We start from the raw sequence: 27,823 nt of genomic DNA, 5'->3' as shown, positions 1-27,823 counted from the left end.
TGTTTTTTGAGATAGTAAAAAAAGGCTGAAAACATATCTTGGTATTTGGAGGAGGACCTGGTTTATCGATAGCTGATGGTGGTACTGAACTGCTCTCCCTGGGGATCTTGCAAAAATTCCACAAAATACCCTTTTCCCACTCTCCAGATCCCAAGAGTCTGTCATGGACCCCTTCCAAATCTCATGGGATGAGTCTCATACAGGATAATTGAGCACAGGGTTGTGCTGGAAAATCAGTATTGGTCATACTTAGATTGCTGCTGCTAACTGGATGGGAATGACTGACAGGTTGATTGGAACAGAAAGGTTTTTTGTTTTTTTAAATAATTTTTATTAAGGTTTTCCAAATTAAAACAAATAAAATCCAATTCATAAACTTTTTCCAATATCCAGGACTTCCCCTCCCCACCCCCTCTTGTGTTCCAAATCTTCCAAGAAAGCAATAATATTCAACAAATTCTTATTCCCAAAATACACTCATCATCAATAACTCAATTTATCCAAATTTCCATCCCCTAAGGTCGACCTATTCCCTTCCACGAGTTCCCCCCTTTCAAATATAGTACAGATGAAAATAGAATAAAAACAAACAATAATTTTACAACCTTTGGATTCCAAATTTCCCTCCCCTCTTTCCCTGTTGCGTTCCTCCTATCCCTCCACTTCTAATGTCTTCCTGATGAACCCACATTTCACTAAACCCACATCCCTCTGGTTCTTTACCGGTCTTTTTTTTTTTTTTTAAAATTACAGATGTCCAATCATAGAAGGAGTCTATCAAAGGGGGCCCATTTCTTCTATCCAGATTTTTATATCCAGGAGTATAAACTCCAATTTTATATCCATAAGCTTGTCAAATCTGGATATCCCAAATGTTCCCACTCCAGTTCTGTCCAGTTCTTGTTGTTTCCTTGTTCTTGTCAATCACTCTCCTCCTTTTTACTTCCCTGTTCCCTCGCAGAAATGTTCTTTTTCCAAAGGCTTCTAGTGTCTCTACAGAGGCTTGTTATTCAGGAGCAAAACATTACATCATGTTCCTTTCATTTTTCAACAGATTAATCCATTGTTTCCAGTAAAGTGTAGGCCTCTGTAGACAAAATAATGTTCCATTTCTGCAGTTTCCCAGGAGATTAAAAGTTCTATCCAACTGTTCAAGTTTCCCGTCGAAAACACATGCAATGTCCCTCAGCTCCTCTAGGTGGATTACAATAACAAAGTTCCCTTCCAGATCACATCCGCCAGTCCAAATAACTTATAAATCCTTATTTGAAACAATTTATCTCCAATTTATAACAAATGTAACCGGCAAAGTCCTCATAACAAAGTCTCAATTTCATTCTTCCGTTTTGACAGCTCTTTGACAGCTGTCAAAACCTCCGTTATTCTTCTCCAGGCATTTTCACGAATCGCTCCAGGGATTCCGGGGGGGTTGCTTTTTAATACGAATTCCACTTTTCTCCTCCAGCTCAATCTTATAAATTTCCCTCGCGAAGTTGCTAGTTCGGCAAGATAAGGTTCCTCTCGATCTTAGTTATCCAGTCCTTTGTTTTGGCTCTTCTACAATTTGGGGGGGGGCTGACTTCCTTTTTTCCACCTCCCCCGTTCGCTCCAAATTCTAAAAATTTATCCCTCTTTTTAGTCCATATTCCAATTACTCACGGGTTCTTCTTTTGGGTCCAAATTTTCAATAGAAGAAGTCAGCGCTCTCCGCCGGATGGCATGCGGCTGCGCTCGGCAGGGATAGCAGAGGACTCAAAGCACCACGCTCCTCCCCGGCACCCGATCCGTAGCCTTTAAAAAGGCTCCTTCACGAATCGAGAGGGCGCTGACGGTGCCAGCCGAGTCTCCATGTCCACGGCCTCCGTGGCCGTGGTTTTTAAGGGTCCCCGCATCGCCGGTGCGGTAGGACCCAGCCCCTGCCGAGCAGGCTCCCTCCGGAGCTCGGAGGGAGCCCGCCATTCGGCGATGGCGCCGACCCGGAAGTCCCAGAAAGGTTTTTTGTAGGCACAAAACAGCTGAGGCTGTTTGTTCATTGTTTTCTCTCCCATGTATATGGGCTTGGATTTCTTCTTGGTATCTGCTACAACCACATTCAAAGCTTTCCTCAGAGACATGTACTGGAGAACACTGGTTGGTTTGGCATCAGCCACAGAATTATATAGCCAGATATGACTTCCAACTACATTGTTAAAGACATGGCTGAAGGTTCAACCTTCAAGCTGAAGGTTGCTCAGAAAAGCACCTGCCAGGAAAGCCAAGACAAGTGACCCTTTGCAGAGTAGTATCACTAGTGTTGTTGTCTATTGTTCTCCAGAACTTCATTCACTCAAGTGAAGACTGCAACACATCACAGGACACAAAATCATGCTTATTATCAGAAAGTTGATTAAAACTGGTGACATTAGTGATGGTGTGATTTGGGTTTGGAAGGCTTGACTAATTCATTAAATTACTACACACACAGGTCTTGCTATCCAAACATAATGCATTTGCAGGAAATCGTTTGTTAGGCAAGCATTTACATAATGCATTGATGATTTCCACTGATTCCTATAGGGACATTTTGAATGTGTTCCAACCATAGAATTTTACATATGATTGGTGAGAATTTTAGGTTGTTTTTGCTATTGTTTTTAATGTTTCTATAAGTCGTTTTGAGTCACTTTTGTGTGGAAAAAAGTGACAATAATACTTCATTTCCTTACTTCAGTCATAAGAACCACTCAATACTGAAGTTATGGATATTTAGAACAACAAAGTCCCAGTGCCATAAAGATTACAATCAAAATTTCATCTAGGGTAGAGGGAAGACAGAAAGAGGGAAGGAAAGGAAGAGGTAAGAGTAACAGAGGCAATAAATTATCACTTCAACATACTAGAGTGCAGAAATTTTATTAGAGAGCGGTAGGTATGAGTGCAATGCACAGACATCAATACTACCTGTTCCAGAACTAGCTTCAACCAAATGTAGGTGGATCACAGGACCAGAACCAGCATTTCATTTAAAAAAGAGACACAGAGAATGTGGACTAGATACAAGGAATAACAGAAAAATAGGAACAAGGGAATGGGGGTCAGGGTGAAGGGTCAGCTTCTGACAGAAGTTGCAAAACATTTATTGGACATTTATCCAGCTTGACTATTTCTAACTGGTTTAATTTGCTTAGAGCCTTAAAGGGCTTTAACTCTGAATATGTAATCATTTTTATTGAAGCTAAGCTTGAGATTAGGAAAGGCAGTATTTGGGAAACCTGAGAGACAGTATCACTCCGGTTAACATATTTCTAGGAAATACAATGCCTTCAAAAACTGAGGCTGCAATTGTGAAATAATATATTTTATGAGAGTAAAGACCTGCCTACTTTTTCAGCCGTGCCTAATAGATTATTGAGTGAAATGGTTAGACTATATATTGAGAGACAGAAGACACCCATCCTTTATTAGGACCTGCAAACTATACAACCTATGTGATCAGTGTAGCCTGGCACAAGCCACTGGACTCTTCTTATAAACAACCCAGAGCGTGGGGGAGGAGTGGCCTTGCTTTCAGCATCCCTGTGTTGAAATGTCCATGACTGCCAGCACTATTCTTCACCTTGTCACTTCCCATTATTCTAAAATCAACAGGCCTACATTCATGACTACTCAACTTGGAGCACAGTGACATCATTTCAAGGCGGCAGGGAGGGGGGAGCATATCAAGGGCAACCCACTACACTGGATATGCGTATACTGTAGATGCTTTACTTTAGAACAGATTCATACTTTACATTTGGAAGTCAGGTTCAAAGTGTGCAATCTGCTGCTTTGCACCTATGGCATGCAAGCCAATCTAAAAATACTAATAAAAATGCCATTTCAGTGAGAATGACAACATCCGCTTATACATGTTTACTCACAAGTAAGGCCCAATGTGTTTACTGGGGCTTATTACCTAGTGAGTTAGAACTGGAGGCTCAGAAGCAATTCTGAATACAGCATTAGCTTTGAACCAGTATGCCTCATATTATGATTCTTCCCAGTGGAATTTCTCCAAAGAGATAAAATGCAAACCCAAATTCTAGATACAATCTCTTTCGTATATGAATTAGGTTCTAATATAAAGCCTCTTGAATGGAGACCTTATGCAGCCTCTCCCTCCCCTTGGATTTGTAAAAGAAAATCTACACACATTGGCAAGCCGAGGGCCAAGCTAGATGTACCAAAATTCATACTTTTTAAAAATGGTGCCTGAACAGCCATTTTTATTTTGAAGAATAAGGAACTGTGGGGTTGCAGTCCTGAACATGCTCATAATCTGGACTAAGCACCTGGACCAGTTTCTTGCTGGAAATCACCCCCTCCTTGGCTGCTATTTGTCCCCAAAGGTGCAGTAAACTACATTCTGGGGCAAAAGGCAGCTGAAGTGGGAGGTGGTTTCCTGCAGTAAATTGGCACTGAATGCTCTAGTTATCGTAATATTGTGTAGCGGACAAATGATGGCTTCAAAGGAGAGCACATCAAGAAGGTAACAGACCAGAAATCTTTCAATCTTTGAACCTTTAGCCCCATCATGAAGGTGCCTCCCTTTTCCTTTTTTTGTTTTAATGTACTGCCTTTCCCCTTTTTTCTCTTCCTTATCCATTCCCTCTTCCTTTTAAAACACTGTTTTTCTCCTTCTCTCTCCCCCCACCCCCAAAGTTATAAACACCACCACCACAAAGGCGGAGGGGAAGAATGGTAGTGCTGCCACTTGCGTGACCCATTTTAGTCAGGGTTCAACCCATTTGTGTAACCTGACAGCACAAGCTTATACATGTTTACTCAGAACCATGTTCCATTGTGAAGACAAGTGCACTAGACAGGGTGGCTAACCTGTGACCCTTTGGATGTTGTTAAACTCCAACTCCCATCAGCCCAAATCAGTAGGGTCAATGGTCAAGGAAGATGGGAACTGGTCCAGATTTGAAAACCAATAAATATTACATTTTTACAGAAACTGCACAGACAAAAGTGAAAAAGGAAATAAGAGTTTGAGTTGAAACCTGCGAAAAGGTATGGAATATTTCTCAGGATATATGGGAACAGGGGTAACATTGTATGAGGAAACCATGTGCAGCTTGTAAACGTAAGGGGAAATGTAAGAGCAACAGAGAATGACTACGAAGTTGCTGGCAAAGCCTTCCAACCACGTAACCACCTTGGACAGAGCCTGGTTTGCTCCCAAGAAAACCAAGATATCTCATCCTTTGGAAGTAATAAAATGGCTGGATCCTGATGCTCTTATATTGTAACAAAAATCTTGTCTAACGTTCAGAAAGCTCCCAGACCACAAAATCAGTGTGGTTCTATAGCAACATAGCTCCTTTTCAGGATAAATATTTCCTTTTCAGCTTGTTTGAGCTTAAGAAGCAAATGCTGCAATTAATTTTCCTGCTATCTTCTGCAGTAGTGTGTTACTAGATCAAGACCTGCTTTGAATGCTATAGGAGTACTCAGAACCATAGCATGGCTGAAGCTTGGCAGCCTGGAACCTGATCAGTGTTTGGATAAGGTGCCATGTCCCATGTTAGCCATTTTCAGCTTTCTAAGGGACGAGTGAGATAAAACGGTCTGGTTCCCACATAACACTAAGCCAAACCATGGTTTAGCACAAACAAAAAGGCTCGTGGAGAAGAAGTTGCAACTGCCTTAATCTCTTTGGAACACTCTGCTACTGAAATGTTAAGATGTGGCTTTGACTTAGCTCCTCATCTGAACCCAGGCTTGTGGTTTAGCTCTATCCGGATAAACTATGATCTGTAGTCAAGGTCTGTCCAATGGCTTACCTCAGCGCAGCAGCAAAATGACTGGAAAAGGAGCCAAGTGGCTGCAATCTCCAATCCAGGACCCCACACGTTTGCTTGTTTACACTAAACCAAAGTTCAGCTTAGAGTTATGTGTGAACAAGATCAATTCATAATACAATAGTAAATATTACTGACAATTTTGGAAAGAGTGCTGCTGCTGTGTTCTCTGCTTGAAGTATAGTACTTTGAGGAAAAGGGTATTAATTGGTAGCATGGATTTCAGTTAATAGTTATAAAATCCTACATTAGGAGAAGATTAGCTTAAATGGTCATCAGATCTTTTGCAGCACTTTCCCCCCTGCTCTTGTTTCCTATTGGTTAATATTTTTCCATATGGGAACTGGTGGGATGTATTTGAAAATATTGCAAGGAAAAGAACAATCCAGGAAAAGAATCTTTCCTCAGCATACTGCTCTGAACTTTTTGAAAGTGTAAACAGTTAAGCCAACTGTTTTCTCATTATATATGCACAAAACTGCCACCCTATTTACCTTCCCAAAACCACATTATGAAAAATGAGCTTTGCTAAGCCCATTTTAGAAAACACAAACTGTTCCCTTCTGCCTCTATAATAAGCCTTCACTAAAAAGAATTACGCTACATTAAGTTTGACCAAAATTCACTTTTAAACTTTTACTGGTTAACAATTACTTTGTCAATCTATGTGCTACTACTCATTTGCAATCAAACTACAACTTTCATCAATCTTATACACATGCCAAGTTAAAAAAAGGATTGCCCTTTTCCCATTACAAACAGGAAAAAGAACAAAGCAATCCATGTAGGATATATATTTTTTAATCCATGTAGGATACCTATTGTAATTTATTGACAAAAATGAATGGAGAAAGACTCAAATTTCTGAATGTTAACCATAAGCTCTGTCACATCAGAGGTGTAAAAATGCAATACACTTTGCAGCTGGTTTATTAAGTGGTATCATATGATTGTACAGTAGGTCCAGGTATGACAAATTTGGGTATTACTGCATTTCTAAAGAGATTCCTACTTGTTTTCCAAGCACTGTTAACTTTTTGGGTTTAAGCAGAGGCCTCAAAGTTTCAAGTAGAGCACTGAGTCTTTTGTTTCTTTTCGACTTAAAACCCACATTTGAGAGTTGGGAGAAGCTGGTGCTAATGTGTTTGAGGTTTGATCCTTGCAATTTTTGCTCCATTTGCAGTGTGACTTTGACGTGCTGGTACTTTACCTCCCTAGCTCAAACCTCTGACAGGCTGCAGGTTAATTAGCTACTTGTAAAACAGAACAAGACCCTTACATTAGCTAATGTGGAGCACAAATTATTTTAGTCATCTGTTCCGACTGGGAATGGCACCAAATAATGCAATGCAGAAAGGAACATTTATGCTAAGCCAAAGGCTCTCTGAAAGAGCCCCAAGCTTCTGTTTTGTGGTAATACTCTCTCTGCTGGATACCTACAACCTTGTTTCATGCATAAAAAGAAAAAGCAAGCCCTCTGAGAATGCGCTTTTGCGTTACGATGCAAGCAACCCGCTCAGCCTTCTGCAGCACTGAAGCCTGCAGCTATCAGCTCTCCCACTGGGAAGCCAGAGGTTCAGAGTGGTACAGGGAGCAGCTGCTACAGAGGGGAAATTTACAAGGGAAGGGAGCAGTTTAAGTGTAACTTGCAGAAATCAAGGGATAGCAGCCTCAGGTCAGAGGGTAAATTTTAAAAGGAGGCTTCCCTTGAGAGCATGGGGAGGGGGTGTGATTAGTTCTGGAGAGGAAAATGCTTTCTTGATTTATTTTAAAAATTAATTTGATGGCTCCGTGCTGACAGAAAAAACAAGCGAGCACCTGCCACATCTATTATACTAGACAGCGACAGTCACCACGTCTATTCTACTGTACTAGTAGGAGCTTTGTTATCTTTTAGGAAGAGATGTTTTTAACAGAATAGATTCTACAGTGGCAGTGGGTTCAAAGCTACAGATTAGATGGAGAGCCTCTTACTCAGATCTAGGTTTGCTCCCCTGATCCCAGCAGGCTTGAAATTGCCCTTGGCTATATTCCTCTTCCCCCACCTCTCTTGTTCAAAACCAATTTGAATGGGAAATGAAATGTGGCTCCAGAGACAATGGTTTACTGTAAAGTTTTTGCTGCAATGCGTGGTGTTAAAAATCTGCAAAGACCCATGCAACCAGGCTACTCTGTAATGAAAAGCTATAAAGAATACCCAGGTGGGAAACACAATACCAGTGGCTAATTGAAGCAACCAACAATATTCCTCAATAGAATTCACGAGTGCTCTTCAGAGAGAGAGAGAAAACACTTCTAAGCCTCTGAACTCTACTTCCTAATAGAAGATCACAACAAATCTCAAGACAAATCATCATAATGTTATTGCTTGTCACTCTGCCTCATATATGCAAGGAAAACCAGAACTGGAGACAAAACGTTAGTGTTTAAAGAATACAGATGCACAGAAACATAGATTTCTCGACCGAACTTAGCAATCAATTTCTGACCTTGGATATGCCATTCTCCTATTGGTATTTTCTCCCCGTGTATAAAGAGGATCAATTCTCTGATGAAGCTAGCTTCGTTTGTATTCTTTAAGAGCATTCAAATTAATATTTAGCACTTTTACTTTGTCAAGTACTGAACAGGGAATAGTTGTGGGAAGCTCTTTAGAGAGAGCTTGCAATTCTTATGAATCGTCATCTAAACAATTCCGCTCAAAAGGAAACTTGGCCATAAATGCTGACAAAGCATATATTCTTCCTGAAAAATGTGCACTCCTGGTGACAGGGTTAATGATGTTTGAGCAGCCTCTCACCCTGACCTGCCCCTCCACATATTCCAGCTTTAATGCACTTGCATGATTTCACCCTTCCCCCAGAGCAGAGGGTGGGGAGGAAAATGGCCTCCACCTCCAGTTATTTTCTACATGGTTTAACCCCCTGGTGCCAGGTTTAGTGCCTTACTGCAGAATGGAATGCATTAAATGTGCAAATCCCACGAGGGATGGAATAGTTTATCTGGTAAGGGGTTAAGACAAAATGACAGCCTTCCTCATTCACAAGGCTTTTTCCAGAAGAATATTTCCAAGTCTGAAATAATCAATATACAGCATTCTCTCTCCCCTCCCCCCCATTCCCAAATCCTGTTTTCTTCTATGGTGGTACTGAACTGGAGAACTGTCAGCAGCTTTCAGGCCCACAGAGAGTAACAGCCCAGCCTAATATCAGTTTCCAGATCTAGATACGCCCCCCCCCTTCCTCATGTCTCTCATCTGTAAGGCAGAAAATTATTTGGGAAAGATTTTAGCAACATCACCTGTTCTAACAATTTCTGCTGAAGGATTTCTGGCCACCATTGAACTGATGCTAACCTTTTTCAGACATTATGCTTCTTTTATTGGAAGCATAATGAACCCAAGTCAATATTGGGAATGCTGGGTCCTGAACTCGGTGGCAGATAGAACCCAGAAACACACAGAACTAGAGCTTAGTTCTCACTATGTGCTAAAGCTGCTTGGTGTGCACTGCAGGAGCTGGGAATCATATGACTGAATATTCCCAGATGCGGAAATTAAAATAAGTTAAATAAGCTTTCCACACAAAAAATTAGATAGTAGTGAGAAGGGTTCTAGCTTAGCCTTCTCCTTGTTGTATTAGCTTTCTGCCTGTAGAAACCTTCCAGCAATCTGAAGTGGTACAATCCAGACGTTTGGGTGAAATCTAAATTGGAAAGCTTTCTGCAACACTGTGGGCAGCCTCATTCCTTAGGCGGGGTAGTGGGGCGGGGGACCAAGACACAAGTGAACATTTCAATTATTCTGTTCTAAAAGGACTGGTCCCAAGTAATATTACCCCAAAATTAGTAAGAAATCTATGCTAAAAAAAAAAAAGAAATTAGAAAGCCATATGTTCCTAATTCAGCAATAAAGCACTGCTGCATGATCTCTTAATACAAACCCTTTAATTCTATAAATTGGGCTTGGAGATAGTCTGATGATAAGGGAGATTAATATCCTTGATCGACCAGGAAGTTTCATCAAAGTAAGTAAGATAAAACAAGTAGGATTACAGGATTAAGTGATATATATGCTGCAGTTTTTCAATTTTTCAAATATTTATTGCTCTAGTAGTGCTTGCCCTGGAACCTTACCTTTTTGGAGGCTGTGGAGACATTCAAGCCAAATCTCTGAGCCCTTTCCTTTAATTTGTCTATATTTACCTAGAAAAGTCACAGGAAACAGTTTAATATAATCTCCACTCATATTCTTAGATTAAGGAATCCTAAAGACAATATGCACTTATGCCAAGGAAAATGGAAGAGACCTGAAATTTAGTGTTTGTATTGATGGATTTGCTTAACCCTAATAAAAATCCTCTTTCTATACTGCAGCAACCCCTCTTACCAATTACAGAGGGAAGGAGAATAAGAAGATGGCATCCAGAAGTTCAGAATTTTACTGCAAACTGCTTCTAAGAAGGATTTGTGCTAGTGTTTTAGTAGAGGGATTTTAAAGAAGACTGATTCTTCTATTTTAAAATGTGTTGACAACAGTAAAAATGGAGCCATCACATCTGTTGTTGCCAAGTCAATTGTGTTTTGTGTATCTTCAATAAATCATGTTTAACGTATTGTGATTTTTTTGGGGATCTGATTTGCATTTTGAACTCTATAGCAACATGTATATACCATTCAACTCTTAAAGATAAACATAGGAAAGTATCAAAGAGAAAATATATATTTTCACCAAATTTCAGCACCATCTCAGATTTGAGAAGATGCCATGTCTAATTACATTCAGAATTAAGAAGCACTTGGCATGAGCTGAATGTTTTAGCAGCTTGCGTTGTGTCCCGTCCCCCCCAGTGACATATTGGGGAGCAAGAAATTCTCTGTAAAATTGGGATCCGTCTCTTTCTCTTGGCAAAGTTCTCACTGGGAGGCAAGAAGGAATCTTGCTGGGCACTGCTTTGCAGATCAATTCTTTTAAAGTGCTACAGCAGCACTTTTAAGGACATGACAGGCAGCAGTGTCATTCTCCTCTCTTAGCAAATTGCTATGGGGTGTAATGGCAGCCCTGCAGATAAAGTTGAAAGTCTGCAGTTGCCAACTTTAAAGGAGGCCAATCTGCACCCCTGCTTGATTGCCCGTTTCAAAAATAACTGAAACAGACTTTTCTTTTTTGGGTGTGGGTGTGATAAAACTCTTTTTTAAAAAAAGTTCTCTACATTCCGTTTCAGTCCTAATTTGGCCAATAAATTTACATTAGGGAAGTTTTGCATAGTTCCCTTAAAGCTATTTCAAGCAACATAGCATCCTTTATGAGGAATATCTAATAGTTGCTAAAAGAGCATATATTGCAAAGATTTATACTATGAGGGACCCCGGAATCTTTAGGTGGGAATCTATTTCATGATATTGTCAAAGTACTTTCCAAGTAAGCAGCAGAACAGAAGACTGAAACTAGCATTTGTTCTACTAGAACGATCCTCAAGAAACACTGCCTAAATTAGCAGGGCAACTAGCCCTTTGCTCTTAATACTATAAACAGTAGTGCACACAGTGCTTTGCAAAGTAACATAAACAACACGTTCTAAAAGTGCAGCCGTGTTGTAGATTAATAAGTCAAAAGGAGTCAGGCTCCTATCTCAAAGAACTGACAATCTAAATTTTGACAATAGAAGAGACATGTCTTATCGGAGGATGAATATGAACAAATGCCCACACTTAGACATCATTTTGGCTGGAAGTAACAACTATAGGGTTAAGCCAAAAGCTTCACAGAGGAAAGAAGCTTGAAGGGGAGGGAAGGTAGTGGTGGAGAGGTGGCAGTGGGAAGGAGCAACTTCCAGGCATAGAGGTAAGGGAGAAAGTGAAGAGACACACGAAGGAAAATAAAGACTTTTCAAGAACTGACTGTTGTCAACGAAGGTCATAAGCAAAGATGTGCCAGCAGAAACACAAGATGAGGCAAATCTGTTACGTTTGATGGCAATGGCAAGGCATTGGTGCAGAATGGGGGGGGGGGGAAGGAAGTGATTGAAGGGATTTGAGTAGATGTGTCATATGACTTAATAAAAAGAGAAGTGAAGAAATGAATTTGGGCAACAGCTTTTTAGATACAGTGAGATGTGACAAAGCAAGGTCAAATAGAACAAATTAGCAGTAGTTAATGGAGGAGGCAACCAGAGAATGAACCAGTTTTTCATCTGACGGACCAAAAAAGAATGGACACATCTGTTGGATATGGACTTTGTGGCAGAATGAATATGGGGAAGCCAAGGAGAAGGAAAAATGGGGGGGGGGGCGAAACCAGCAAGGCTTCTTGCCTGGTTTAGTACCTTTGAACTAGAACAGAATCTAAAGTTGTATGTGGAAGAAAACCAATTAATATGCCTAATTTCCTAATACGATAGAATTGCTTTTAGCAATGGAATAAAGAACACAATAGACATACAACATGCATCTCATCTTCTATTCCATTAGGCACCAAAGAACCACAAAAAGTGAAAAAAGAAAGCAAAATATTTCAAAGAACTGGATCCAAATAAAAATTATATGCTTGTCTTGAGGTGCCCACTCACTAAAGAGTTTTCAGATACTGTTTTTGTCTGTCAGTCCCCCCCCCCGGGTGGATTCACTAGCAAGTTTTAATGAATGAAGTACCATTGTAAAACCAAGCCAGCTATAACTGTAAGCAAAGTAGCTACTTACTGTAGTCTTACTTTCTGTCACAAGACCTGAAATAGGGAACAAAAACCATTTTAAATTATCATATTTGAATCAAGCTTTCTTCCGATTGCCTAAATAGTAAATTTAAAAAGTGGTTAGAATCAAAGTAGTTGTCTTAAAGCCAAAAGGGACTCAAAATATGCTTGAAGTGGAAATTTTTATTAGAATATATAATGGCTTAGATTCCAAAATTAATAGGGCATTAGCAGAATAAATGTTTCCTGTTCTCTCCTCTTTCCTGCAATCTCCGAAAAGCTTCTCAAGGAAGCTTGGGGAGCCCCACCTTAACAAAATGTGATGGGAAGGAAGCTTTCTCTCTGTGAACTTTCTTAAGATTGCAATCCTATAACCAGGTACCAAAGTACAAGCCTCACTGAGCTCAGTGGGACTTTTAGTATCTGCCAGTTACTCCATCAGGGGTCTGCCCTGTTCTGTGGCCTACACCAACTCTCTAGAAAGTCCATGCTGGTACTATGTGTTAGCACCTTAATTCTAAAATGATTTATCCTCCAACAGAAATACAAACATACATTCTAATTGTTAATCCAGAGTTAAGCACTGGGACAAATAATAATTTTGTCACTTGCATCTACAGCTTTTGGTCCTTGCTTTGGCCCTTCAGAGACCTGCAGAATCCATTGCATTTAGTTCATAATGATGCCACGGGTTAGATTTCCAGTGGTATTTCCAAATCCAGGTTATTCTGGGATTTACTATGTAATTCCATAAAAAAGATTAAGTTATATTAATTTATCAGCAAGAGGATCTTGCAAGGAGATTAAAAATCCAGTGAATAACCATGGCTGGAACCATGTTGCTAATGTATTTGTAAAGGTACAAAGACAATGAAACTTCATTTTCAACCCTGTTTTTACAGCATGGTTGGAAGAAAAATGGTCACAATCATTCAAAAGAAGGCAAAAATATGAGATACTGCTTCAAGAATCACATACCTTTAGTTGAAGCTGCAGGCATACCAAACCTGTGGAGAAGAGAGAAACCCTGGTTAGGGACTCTGAGGTTTTGGGTCTCTAAACCATGACATAGATTAGAAAACAATTTTAATACAAGTTAAGTTGCGAATTACCTTGTAAATCTGCCATGACATACCTAGACTACTAGATTGAATCAGATCAGCAATCGAAGTTGGATCTACATAGCATTTCTGCCTTGTTCACAAGATAATCACCAATCAAGCAGAACAGATGGTCCAAAAGGGAAATTGTGGGTTATTCTTCGTTGTAGCATATTACTTGCCATTACACATTGTTTAATAATCGGATGTTTAAAGCTCTGGATCTTTCACAAGTCTTCAATGTACTTTTCTTGATATGAAGAGCAAGGTATCTTATCAGCAGATGGTAAGGTTAAACACACCTGTGTATGGTATTTTCCTCATTTTTTAATCCCTTTCATGACCATTTGTGTTGCTCATGAATAGCAGCACAGAAGTGAAAACATGGGATATTACTTAATTTATGATAATAATTTGTCTGATTTGAGGATTGTCTTAAAATTTCAAAGCATGTGAAAAGAACTAACCATACAACCAGTTGTTCATAGATTTTATGGTAATTTTAACATCTTCTGGGGGGAGACAGACTTCTACCTGGAAAAGCACATTATGAGAGAAATCTACTACGCCCTGCTTTTGTTTTTCTAAAATATTATATTGGATATTTCCCCATTCCCTTTCTATCTTCCATTGTTACTTAGTCTATGAAACAGTTTCTCTTAGAAGAAAGACTAAGATTTAATACTCTGGATAGGCTATGGAAGTATGAGGACAACTGTGAAATTCTATTTAAGCCATGCAAAGTTTTCAGGGTTCAAACAAGCATCTCTACAAAGCAATGAAGCCATTTTTGGTTATCCACAACTCAAATTCCAAAGGTAGTCACTGCAGAAAACTAGAACATATCCGTTGCACAATGCATCTATAATAAACTTTGATCTGCACAATGGTTAAAAAGTAGTCACAGAAAACAAATAATGACAATAAATAAAGACTTACCGCGCTGCTCGTGCAGCCTTCTTACTCTCCAAACTCACAGGTACATTGAATCTCTCTGCCCGTTTCTGCATTCTCTAAAGTGGAAGATAAAGAAATACAAATATGGTAGGCAATATAGGAAAACAATGCATTTTTCCCCAGATTTATGAGTAGTCATAAGTATATTCCCACCTGCACCTATCTATTAAACTTTTCTGCTTATTCCAAGATTTGGAAGAAAATATGCTATGGAAGCAAGGCAATTGTTGTGGTGAGACACCACCAGGTCCATCCAAACACTGAGACTATCAACTTCTATTTCCTATCTGTACTTGAGAATCTCTGACTGTTTCTCCTGATGGAACAATCAACATGTTTTAATGAGCCAGAGGTTATGACAACTCTGACAATATGGACACAGAGTAAGTGGTAAACACCCAGTAAACCTATGTTTCTATTGGTAGATATGAAATGATCCATCTTTGTTGCTAAGAGCATATTGAGGTAGGCGAAATTTTAAACTACCAAGAACACAATGCCAATCGCTTAACAAGAGAGAGACACAATAGTGCAAATGGCTGTTCCAATAAGCATGCTTCTGTTCAGAAGCCCGGTTTCTCATTAGCCAACACAATATATGGTATGTAACCTCATGCCCATTGCTATAGCCATCAGTATTTAGAAGAACGTTTAGCTCAGAGGTCGCCAACGTGGTGTGCCACAGATGTTGTAGGATTACAACTACCATCATCCATTAAATTCGCCATGTTGGCTGGGGCTGATAGGAGTTGAGCAGCATCAGAAGGGCGCTGTATTGGCTACTCCTATCTTAGCTACTATGAAGGGATATGTGTACCTGCTTCAGACACATACACAACCAGGGCAGCTGAAATTGATGTTGGCAGTAATGTTGCACATTTCAACCAGAAAAAGCTCTGCCCAGAAGTCACAGGAATAGCAGCCCCGGCATGAATACAAAATGAGCAACCTATTTCCCCACCTAGCTGCAGAAAGCAAGTGACAGCTCAAACAGATCACAGCTGATCCGGAAACATGCAAAACAGAACTTCATCAGAAGTTAAGATAAAATCTCTCTTACAAATGAAAAGCAAAATTGTTTTACAGAACATGGCAGGAGTCCAAGAACATTTGCTGTCATAGGCTCATAAAAAGGCTACTTTTCACAAATAAATAATTTTGCATGGAACACATGATTCAACGTTCGTTCGTTTGTGGCGTAAATGAAAGATGATCAGACATAGAAATACAGTTACTTACAATAAATAACTGTATGAAACATGCAGAAAGCCCAACATATAAAGTATTTCTGCATGAATAGAAGATAGCTTCATTCCTAATGGCTAAAAGCTTCATAGATGCAGCAACATATCTATGACAATCAAATTAAAACAGTTCATGGTATAACCTGCTGTAATGGTTCTAGGGGGTTGCTCGTGCGTAAGTTGCCGCCACTCCTGGCTAGGTTGCCTGGTTGAACCCTTTCTCCCTGGACAGCCTCTCACTTCGTGGCTGTCTCAATCGCTGGCAGAATCCGTCAGTGGGCGTTTCTTGAACTTCTTCCAGCAAAGAAGTTCTTTCACGCCAAGTCTCCTCCTACTCTCCCTGCGCGGAAGTCTTCTGCGCAGGGAGGGTGTGGGCAGCGGAGTACCCGTGCTCTCCCCGCTGGTCTCCGGTGAGGAGTCCTGGAGCCTCCTCTCCGATTCCCCCATCTGCCCCCCTTCTCCACTGGTGTTACACTGATTTCCTTCCCCAGCAGATGGGCTGCCTCTCTCCCTACTGGGACCCTCTCCGGCATCACTCTGGAGCCTTCCCTCCGCCTCTGGCTCTGATGGCAGTTCCCTGACACCTACTGTCAACCTAAGAAATGCACGAACCCTTCATTGGACAGCACAACCCATTGCTAATTCTTGCAAACAGTAAACTTGTTCACTTTAAAGTGAGGTTTTCTACAAGTTGAGAAGAATCTCAATTCCTTATGTGACCTGAAAGCAGTTCAAGTGCAGCACCCTTAATGACAGTGCTGAAAATAAAACCCTGTTGCTCTGAGAAGGTCACGATGCATTAGGTACGTCAATTGAGTCTGGAAGGTATTTACATTATAAAGTTTAAAAGTTTCATGAAACATCAAGGGATTTGAGAAAGAATGGAGTTTGGCAGACTTGCAAATCGAAAGCAGAGGGAGCAAGAGAAGACGCAAGTAGAATAATTTAATGATCCCTTGATGAAGGCTTCCCACAAAGTTTAGAAGACGTCACTCTTTCAGTACCAGCTCCATTTCAGATAATTTTCTATTTATTGTTTCTGGTTACTTGCCCCACCAAAGTAATAATCCATGATTTGTGACATCAGTCCTCAATTGCTGTGGTCAGCTTACAGGCAGATTAGATCTTGAAGGTGACAGTTGAACAGCAGGGAGACAGACTTGTGTTTTCATATCAGCTTCCTCAGTTAGAGAGAGCGCAGTGGAAAGTGATGAAAATAAAGGATTAAGGAAGCCAAACAGATGTAAGAGAGAAAGTGTATGCCAGGTTTATCCACAGAACCCTTTGCTCCCTTGGAAGAAGGCCAAACTCTGTATAAGAGACAGAATTACAGACGTGTCCATATCTCCTTTAATGTTGGAAGCGGTTCCTAACGCGAGTGTGGAGAAAGAGCCACAGAATGAGAAGGGAACAATTTGAAGGGCAGATATGGAGGCATAGCAAATACATTTCATCTCACACTGTGAAATAATAAGTAATCAGTTCTCCAAAACTGGTCTAGTGATCTCTCTTGCCAATGCAAGCCAAAAGATAACACAGGCTGCATTCATTTACTAATTGCAATAGAGCTACACATCATAAAGCTAATAGAGACTACTGCAACAGATATATGTGGCATAGGAGAATTAAGGCTAATAAGACACAGTACAAACTACAACCACTGAATCCAAAGCTAACCTTTTCAGTTTTTAGGCAGAAGTGGGGAAAGCTGCTTATCAGTGATGCAATAGTAGGGTATTCCTGCATTGGCAGTAGATTAGACTTGTTGTTTAGTCGTTTAGTCGTACCCGACTCTTCGTGACCCCATGGATCAGAGCATGCCAGGCACTCCTGTCTTCCACTGCCTCCCGCAGTTTGGTCAAACTCATGCTGGTAGGTTCGAGAACACTGTCCAACCATCTCGTCCTCTGTCGTCCCCTTCTCCTTGTGCCCTCCATCTTTCACAACATCAGGGTCTTTTCCATGGAGTCTTCTCTTCTCATGAGGTGGCCAAAGTATTGGAGCCTCAGCTTCACGATCTGTCCGTCCAGTGAGCACTCAGGGCTGATTTCCTTCAGAATGGATAGGTTTTAACTTCTTGCAGTCCATGGGACTCTCAAAAGTCTCCTCCAGCACCATAATTCAAAAGCATCAATTCTTCGTCGATCAGCCTTCTTTATGGTCCAGCTCTCACTTCCATACATCACTACTGGGAAAACCATAGCTTTAACTATACGGACCTTTGTTGGCGATGTCTCTGCTTTTTAAGATGCTGTCTAGGTTTGTCATTGCTTTTCTCCCAAGAAGCAGGTGTCTTTTAATTTCGTGACTGCTGTCACCATCTGCGGTGATCAAAGTCCCTCCTTCCAACTCTCTGATAGCGTAGCACAAGGGGTAGCCAATATAGTGCCAGGATTGATCAGAGTTGCAGTTCACAATTTCTGGCAGGCACAGTGTTGGCTACTGGTGTGCTGGACCATGGCTTAGCCTGTATAAACCCAAGCATGGTGTAATGTTTACACATTTCCCTCAACCCTTTCCTCTTCCTTCATGGCCAGAAAGATGACTTCAGCAGAGTTTATTTCATTTTTTAACATTACATTTGAACCAAGAACTCTGGTTTAAGCTAAACAGTTAGTTGAACAAACCAACTTCATAGCCTATGGTCTGAAGCTAGTTAAGAACTGACAAGTGTCTGTTTCAAATAAGAATCCCTGGTTCAAATGTAATATTAAGCCAGGTTCTTTAAAAGTAAAGCTAAACTTTGCTGAAGTCCTTCTCCTTGTAATGTAAAAGCAGGGGAAGGAGAGAAACATACTTGGGCTCAACTACATAGCACTAATACATGGCTTAGTGTTAATGTGAATGTACCTATGACTTTATTATACAGAAGCAGTTCAGAGGAAATGGGGGGGGGGGTATTGCTTCCTGCTATGTAAAATGGCTCAAGCAGTCCCCGTTCCCCATCCTTCCACAGTAAACAAGCCAACATTCTCCATGATGGCTGAACTCCAGGAACTGTGTTTTGTTTAAACGATGCTTTGTGAGAACTGTGGTTTGTTTACAATGGGAAGCAGATGCTCCCAATATCTCTTTCTAGTGCCCAAAAGCAGAGGAGAGAGGAAGGTGAACAACCTGGTAACAGCAAACTAGAAACAGAAAAACTCAGTAACATACGTTATAAAACACTGGCCGAATCTGAGCTACATGTGCTAAAATTATGGTGGAGACAGAACACTATTTCCAAATGTGGGAGCCTAGTTGTTAAACTCAGATGAAAATAATTGAAAAAAGAGAAAACCTTACCTCCGTTTGTGGAATTTCTGAGGCAATTTTCACCACCTTCTTCTCTGCACCTCTAGAGGAAGATAAATTGACAGACTGAAGCATAAATAACATATCAACTGTGTCTATTTTCAACAATTTACTCTGTAGCCAAGCCTGAACTATTTCCTGCAAGTGGTTTTTGAAGAACATTTGACTATGACTGCAGTTTCTGTTTGAGCTCCAGAAGTCTGTCCTGTCTTCCCTAAAGCTGTTGTCAGTGTAACAATAATTTATATTTGAAAAATGCTCAGTAAGCACTATTTTAATAAGAGGTGTTCTACTTCAATAATATACCTCTTTAAAAAATAGGAAGCTATATTGACACAATGCAGCGAAATACTGGCAATACCAGGATAAGGAGACATTAAAAATCAGCATCTGGTGGTACTGATTAATAAAATTTAAAAAATGGGTGGTGTGGTGTGGTGGAATAAGAGATAATTGATTATGAAATCCAAACTTCCTCAGAATTAATTTTATGTGGTCATAAACAATATTTTCTTTAAGATAAATGTAGGGATTTAGTAAGAAATTACATTGGCAAAGAAACCCTGGAAAATGTAGTATCAATTGAAGGTAAGATTAGGGAAAGTTGCATATTGCATTAACTGATATGATAACAAGTTATTTTGGAATTTGTAAAATATATGTAGAAACATACATATATATTGAATGAGACCTAAGTAACAGGAAAATGATACAAAATACATTGTAAAAAGTTAGATTTGAAGATGGAATAAAAGATGAAATCACTAAATGGGATCTGTGTGCCTAATGGCCTGGTGGATGGTCAGCCAGTTTGTTAATTTAGATTTTGTACATGCTCAGAAACCAACAAGAAACGTGATTGCTTACAGACTATACAGTTTCTAACCAGGAAGAGACAGGCAACAGTAACAGCACGTGCTGAAACTGAACGAGCCTGTAGTTCACATAGTACTCCATGAGTCAATTAATGTATGCATGGATATATATTATAAAGAGAACCGGGGGTACAAAAGAAAGAATTTGACTGTGTAAAGGAAAGTATGCTGTCTTGATAAGGGCAAACCTTTAATCAACTCATGGGTTCCATCTCTGCTCTAGCAAGGTGCAGGACCAATGGAACAAATGTGGAGCTTGGTAGTCACTTTCTGCTTGTATGGTGACAATCCTCATATTTAGCCTCTGTGTAAACCCCAATTATCTGTACAACCTTGAAAAGAATGAAATTATCTTCAACTCTGTATGAAACAGATGCCGTTCAACTTGAAAGGATAGGAAGAATAAAGGGAATAGGCAAAGTATGAAGATGACGAACCAAGAGATATTACAGAACTCCAGACTCACTGTCTCTCTCACATGCCAACGTAAACTGGATTCTTTATCTGAAGTTTGAATTACACATTCAAATAGTTAGATGCGTTCTACAGCAGTTAGATAAATGAGGTCCTATTTAGCATGTAATCATTCGCATAGTATAACTGGCATAAACCACTTACGATGAACAGTCAACCCCAACCAGAAACCTCAAGCTTATGCTATATGCCGTCAGATCTTTATTCTTTTATGACCACATATTCACAAGGGCCTGCTGTGTTGTAGTTCATGGGACAGCTATGGTTGACTTTTGGCCAGGTCAGCTATAGCTCCATTTCAAACACACACTTCTTTAACAATGTGCAATGGGAGCCAGTAAACAACTCAAACAAAAATATAATGGAGTGGGCGTGCTTGGAAGTTTATGCTCTGAAAACAGGGTTGAGGTTTGCAAAAGAAAACAAAGGAAGAAGATGCAAAGTTCGGAAGTTCCCAGGCTAAATGAAACAGCATCCTCCTCCTCCAAACAGCTCCCATAAAACAGTGGGTCATAGCCTGACTCATTAAGGTCTCCCATTTAGAGAAATGGATGGCTTTTGTTCAGGATTCCTGGACAGTTTTTCTATTTTATGCCCTGAAAGGTAGTAATGGTTTAATGACTTTTTCACAGGAAGCAATTCAGAACAGGAACCAGGGACTTGTTACCCCTGCAGCACTGTTTGCTGCCTTCTGTTTGTGATGCGGAGAAAGGGCACCCCCTGCTGCCTAGGAACAGCCACTACACTAAAATTCACATAATCGTGGTCTCCAAACTGAAAATTCAGCTGTACAGCATAGGATTTGGTCAAATTGTATGCTTTTTTGGTAGCTACTAATTGCTAGTAGATCAGGGTTATGTACGAATATACTGCAACAACAGTCATTCAAACAAAAAATCCCAATAAATATAGAGTAGATAGCAACACCTTACTGGTATCTATGGGAATGGTGGTTAGAAACTCAAGCTTGTAATTTTCATTCAATGGGAATTTTCACATATATTTGCACAGAAAATGAAGGCAATGATCCAGATAATTTTTTCTCATTGCACCATGAATACAGCCATAACTTGAACTAAGAACTTATTCCCTTAGAACTGTACTCACCCTTTCACATTATGCACAAACGCCACTGGCATAAAATATTCAAGCTACTAAGACTACAATCCTAACCTGTTATCTGTGGGTGAGCCCCACTGAATTCAGTGCTTCTACATTCCAATGACTTTGCTGCCAAGAAAGGCACAACATATACATAAAACAGAGCAGGGAACGCCATAATGCAAATTATGGTAGCAGCACCTTATTCTCCCAAACAATCACTTGTCTTCTCCTCAGCTCTATTTTGCCATCTGATAAAAATGATAAAAATGTACCTAATTTCTACAGCTGGAAGAATTAGCCAGGAAAAGGTTTAAATATGAATTGGGACAATTAGAGTACTTTATTCTAATTACCTTCTAATAATTGAGAACAAAATACTTTTGTTACAAAGGATTTTGCTGGTTCAATAAGTTGTTTTATCATCTTTTCCCTGTAAGCTGCCTTGAGAGCGCTATGGGGATGAAAAGCAAAGTGAAAATATTCCAAACAATTAATAAAGAAATACAGCTAGCGAATGTGAAAACTGTGCCCTCAGGTAATTCAGGCCACTGCATGCAATTACTATATCAAGAAATCCTTGTGCATCTGGTTCAGTCTGATAAGGAAGCTGAAAGCAGCTAGAAGAGCAAGGATATGGGATGTGCTCATGAAACACACAGGCCTGCTACATTTTATCTATCTTAAACCACGCATCTCAAAATGTGAGGCAATCCGTTAGGAGATGCAGCGTAATTGCTAGGGGCGGTGGTAGTTCACCCTCCTTGACCTCTTTTCCCTGCACAGTTTGTGTGCATGAGGGTCAGGAGTAGGCTGCATACCCCTTCAAATGTTTAGCTGATGAATGGCACAAGGGACAAATGGGCAATTTGCTTCTCTATTTTAGCCTTTAAAGCATGTCGTTGACACAGGTGGCCCTTTTCTTTTTTACAACTTGCCTATTCCTTGATGTGGAATGAGAATGAGCTTTGCAAGCTAAACTGTGTACTTTTGCTTTGTCTTTACTAACGCCAAGATGACTCTAACAATTCTTCTTACACCTACAAAGGCTAACAAGAACCGAATGTGAGATTCTCTGGAGAGAGAGAGAGAGAGAGAGAGAGAGAGAGAGAGAGAGAGAGAGAGAGAGACAATATACTGACAAGAGACTAGGGAGGTAATGCCGGGGGTGGGGGGAGAGATATGGTAAAACTACTTAGGTTACAAAATGTAGCTTTCCATGGTGCAACATTTTTATTATATTGGTGAAAAATTCTTACTTCTTTATTAAGTTCAAAATATATATAGCCTTAAAGAGATTTTGAGGTTGGATTGCCATAGACATTTGGCTCAAGGATGATAGAGTAAATCCCTACATGCAAAGATGTCCAATAACTTGGATGTTCTATAAAAGAATATGGGACTTTGTCAACTCCAAACGGGTCTATATTTAATTTTAACTTTTAGCTAGCCTTCTGGTTTGTGATTTCCAAAAAAGCCAAAGTATTCAACATGTAATCCCTAGCCACCACTAGTCATCCATTCATCTATAGAGTTACAGATTCATACAATGACAAAGTCTCAGTGGTCAGGTGGCACACAAATACTGAAGGTAAACCAACACATTAATGTTTGACCAATACGTTCTAGCTTATGAAGGGCAGATAATTACACTTCAGTTGATTTCTCAATAGCTACTTCCTCTTTGATAGGAGCATCTGTGGGCTTCTGTTCTTCCTCCTGCAACATAAACAGTCAACAAGGAGAGAGGTAAACCTAGAGAACAAAATGAATATAAGCCTCACAAAAGATGTTAATGAGAACTGCAGATAACCATCTGATACGATGCAAATCTTATTGGACATAGGAACCAGAGTTCAATGGGACCTTAAACATGAATAGAATCTCAACCTTGCAAAGTCTTGTGGGCAAATTTACATACAGGCCGCGACCATTTTGCGCATCAGTGGAGCACAATTGTAAAAGTTACGAGTGCAACTGTACTTATTTTTGTAAATAGTTAGGGGGTGGGTCTTATGCCTTTTAGACAGCTAAATTCAGAACTAAATGTAATACGCTTTGGGTGAAGTCCAAATTATGTTATGGGCATCATAGTTTATTTATTGGACTGATGTAAACCATCAATGTTTCTGAGCACAAATGTGTTCCAAAGCCCCAATGCTGAAAAATGTCCAGTTATCCAGATGTACAGTATTTTATGTCAGCATGAACAGCAATCATGTTTACTGTATATATAAGCCTGATCGTCCAAATAATTTGATTTTTTGTGAAGCAACTGGGACACGCAAGATTACATTGCACTTTATGGGTTGTTGTTTTTTTTAAAAAAAGATTCACAAATAACTCACTAAGCAGTCTACATTCTAAAAACAAGACAAAAGAAAACAAAAAACTAATCTAGAACTGGAATCAGAAATGTTATTACCCAGAGTTGCTTGAACTTAGAAATACTACTTAAAATTCATTCTCTTTCAGACTATTGGCAGGCTGGATTCAGTTTTTTGCAACCTTAATTAAATACAAGCTTTGTAATCATGAAAGAAACCCTGAGTAATTTCAGTGTGCACTCCCACACTAATACTGGGACACAGTGGTAATAAACAAACATTCAATTCCTTGACTATTTTATAACTTCAGTTAACCTTAAAGTTAATAACATACAAACCCAGGTTTCCCATTTTATGCATCTTGCTAAAAACTAATTTCTTAGCAAAGCAATATTTTAGTAACCACAAACAGTAAAAACAGTTGTATGGAGAATGATAAATTCAAACTCAACCACCGTTTAATGTGTACATTTGCAGTACAGGAAACTGTAGCACAGAATATACATTACTTAGAATCACTGAGCATTTCAGCAAACCCTCTCCGCCCTGCAACAGCCTTGCTCGCTCTTCACATATAAACCATCTCAGCAAAATCACTTGAAAACAAGCTCCTCTCTTCCACCACAGAAAACTGTAGTGGATGCAAAAGACCTTACATGTCACCCTTCTAGTTCTAGATCTATAAGTGACAAAAAGTACATATTTTATTAAAGAGTTGTAGCTGGTTACCAGACACTTCATTCTAAAATCTCAAATGAACACAGTTGCACATCTCCAATTCTACAATCAATATATTCTCTATGGTTTCCTAATCATGAGCATCATTTAACATCAGTGCTGGATATATTCCTAATTATATATTTCATAAACAATTGCCTACTAAAGACATTTACCCAAAAGAGCTTTCAATTAAACTAGTTCAAATGATGAACAGTTCAAATACACTGGTGACATGGATCCTTATCGCTATGCATCCTATTACCAAAAACAAAAAGATAAAGAGCAGCCAAGATCAGGACGGAACATAATACAAGTTACATGAACTACATAATTAAATAACTGTCTTACACTGAACTATAATTTACCTCTGTTTCTTCTCCTAAGACATCCTCTTCATTTGCCTCCTCCTCAGCTACAAGAAATCAAGGGGAAATGAAAAATTACTAAAGTATATTTTACATGTTGTGTGTACAAAGATCTTAGTAGTTTCCATCAAGACAAAAGCTTCTATTTTAGTTTCATATTATTAAATTAAAATAACCAAAACAACCTCAAAGTTAGAAGAAGAGTTTGGATTTGATATCCCGCTTTATCACTACCCTAAGGAGTCTCAAAGCGGCTAACAATCTCCTTTCCCTTCCTCCCCCACAACAAACACTATGTGAAGTGAGTGAGGCTGAGAGACTTCAGAGAAGAGTGACTAGCCCAAGGTCACCCAGCAGCTGCATGTGGAGCAGCAGGGAATCGAACCCAGTTCACCAGATTACGAGTCCACTGGGTTTAACCACTACACCACACTGGTGTATTAGGGTACAGTAAAGTACAGTACTGCAAAACAAGTGCCTGTTTCTTTATCGCTGTGTGACAGAGAAGTCCCTCTTACAGCTGATGCCTGCATTGCACAGCGATGAAGAATAAACACAGGTCTGCTTGTTTTCACTGAACACGCAAGAAGCCCTGCCCTAGCTGACATCATCAGTGGGCAGAGTTTGGGGGAAATGGCCTTACAGGTCAAACTTCATCCCATAGGAGGTTGGAGGTTCTCCACTCCATTGCAATCCTAAAAAAGTAAATTTAGAAGTGATTCTCATTGAAGGAACACACTGTAAACCAATCTTTAATTTAGGCTGCAAGGCAGAAGAGAAGAAGCACTCATCTGTACTCGAATTTTCTCTCCTAGACTAGTAGTGTCTCACCACCTCCACAAGGAGAGACAAAGTGACACTCTATGGAAAGGCATCAGAAAATGAATGGCAAACACAAGCGACACTGGTGATTATTCTGTTCTGGATGAGGCTACACACTCCTTGAAAAAGCAGTAACGCAGCTTGGGGATATTCCTTGATCTAGCATTGTCACTTGTGGCCCAGTTGGTCTCAGTGGCTCACAGGGTCTTTTGGCAGCTTTGGCTAGTTTGCCCGCTGCAACTGTTCATGGACAAAGTTTGCCTAGCCATAGTGATGATCCATGTTCTGAGAGTTTCCCACCTGGATTACTATAAAGCAGGGATGTCCAACCAGTAGAGCATGATCTACCGGTAGATCCCTGGCTGATCCTGGTAGATCGTGGGATCCTTATCATGTGCAAAAAGTTAGGGGGGCTTAAAAACAATCCTCCCCCCCCCAAAAAAAACTCTGGGCACTTCCCTCCTAAAAAAAGTTCAATAGCTCTGGGCAATCCACCCACCCCACCCACGCTCCTCCTCCCTCCAATGACAATGGGTAATCACTGCCAGTTTTTTAATACTGGGAGTAGATCACAGTCTCTTGGGAGTTGGACATGCCTGCTATAAAGCATTGTATAGCACTAGAGGCAGCACTTTTTTTCTAAAAAAAATGTTTAGGGGTACTCTCATTTTCCTACTCATACTGAAATACTGCCCCTCAACGTGGCCAAACTTAGATTCACAAAATGTTTAGGGGTATGTATCCCCCTGTGTCCACCCAGAAAAAAAGCACTGACTAGAGGTATTATGGAGCTGAGAGTGTGGAGGAAAGGGACAGAGGCAGGATACCAGCCGTGTCATGAACTGAAAATGTGCTGGCATGTGCAAAGGTGTATTTCCTTTTGTCTTGAATTTCCCACCATTCACCCTCATTGGATGTTGTTGTTCAACATATTTCTAAACGACCTGGACAAAGGTTTTGAGGGGATGCTCATCAAATTTGCAGAAGACACGAAACTGGGAGGGGTAGCCAATGCCACTGAAGACAGAATTAAGATTCAAGATGACCTTAACAGATTGGAGAACTGGGCCAAAACTAACCAAAGTAATTTCAATAGGAACAAATGTAAATTTCTACACTTAGGCAGGAATATCCAGCTGCATAAATATAAGATAGGGGATACGTGGATTGCCAGTAGTTTTGCTGGGATAGCTCAGCCGGTTGTGGGTTCAAGCCCCATGTTGGGCAAAAGACTCCTGCATTGCAAGGGGTTGGACTATATGACTCTCATGGTGCAATCCAACTCCACAAGTCCATGATTTTATGATTCTAGTACAGTCATACCTCGGGTTAAATGTGCTTCAGGTTGAGCATTTTCAAGTTACGCTCCGCAGCGATCCAGACGTAACGGAGTGCGTTACTTCCGGGTTTCACCGCTTGCGCATGCACAGACACTCAAAATGATGCCACATGCATGCGCGGAAGCGGCAAAATGTGACCCAAGCAGTCACGTCGTACGTTTTACTCAGGATGCGAATGGGGCTCCGGAACGGATCCCGTTCGCATCCAGAGGTACCACTGTACATGTGAAAAGGATGTTATGTACGATCTAACAGAAATTCCTGCATTGTGAGAGTTTGACTAGATGACATTTGAGCTCCCAACTCTACAATTCTATCATTCAGATATATTGAGGGAGAAAAGTTTTTATCCATCCAATTTCTTTACACCAGGCACGTCCAATAGGTAGATCATGATCTACCAGTAGATCACTGGATGTCTGAGGTAGATCACTGGTAGATCACTGGCTCAACATTTTTGCCCTGCACCCCCCAAAAAATGAGGCTTTCCTACTCCCTAAAAAAAGCTGAACTTTGACCTGAACCCCAAAAAACAAGGCTTTCCTTCCTAAAAAAAGCTGAACAACTTTGACCTGAACCCACCAAAAGGGGGTAGATCACTGCCAGTTTATAACTCTGTGAGTAGATCGCAGTCTCTTGGGATTTGCCCACCCCTGCTGTACACCATACATAATTTTATATCCCTCTGTC

The 27,823-nt window shown here is 40.2% G+C and overlaps 1 protein-coding gene across 2 annotated transcripts in view; it reads right to left on the bottom strand.

Annotated features, from left to right (window-relative positions):
- SARNP (SAP domain containing ribonucleoprotein) overlaps window positions 1-27,823 on the bottom strand; it is a 58,368-nt gene that overhangs the window by 21,823 nt on the left and 8,722 nt on the right. The window contains exons 3-9 of one of the 2 annotated variants that reach the window (XM_081898988.1): window positions 24,972-25,018; window positions 23,211-23,278; window positions 19,101-19,152; window positions 14,554-14,627; window positions 13,493-13,521; window positions 12,522-12,547; window positions 9,960-10,028 (exon numbers count right to left, since the gene is read on the bottom strand). In XM_081898988.1, the coding sequence (XP_081755114.1) occupies window positions 9,960-10,028; window positions 12,522-12,547; window positions 13,493-13,521; window positions 14,554-14,627; window positions 19,101-19,152; window positions 23,211-23,278; window positions 24,972-25,018 (365 nt within the window). The remainder of the gene's footprint in view (window positions 1-9,959; window positions 10,029-12,521; window positions 12,548-13,492; window positions 13,522-14,553; window positions 14,628-19,100; window positions 19,153-23,210; window positions 23,279-24,971; window positions 25,019-27,823) is intronic. The other variant, XM_081898989.1, reaches the window with a different exon arrangement.

The sequence above is a fragment of the Podarcis melisellensis genome, assembly GCF_964234715.1.
Source record: "Podarcis melisellensis genome assembly, chromosome: 2".
Taxonomy (NCBI): Eukaryota; Metazoa; Chordata; class Lepidosauria; order Squamata; family Lacertidae; genus Podarcis; species Podarcis melisellensis.
Note: the sequence above shows the minus strand (reverse complement) of the source record. Positions and strands in the feature narration are given on the sequence as shown.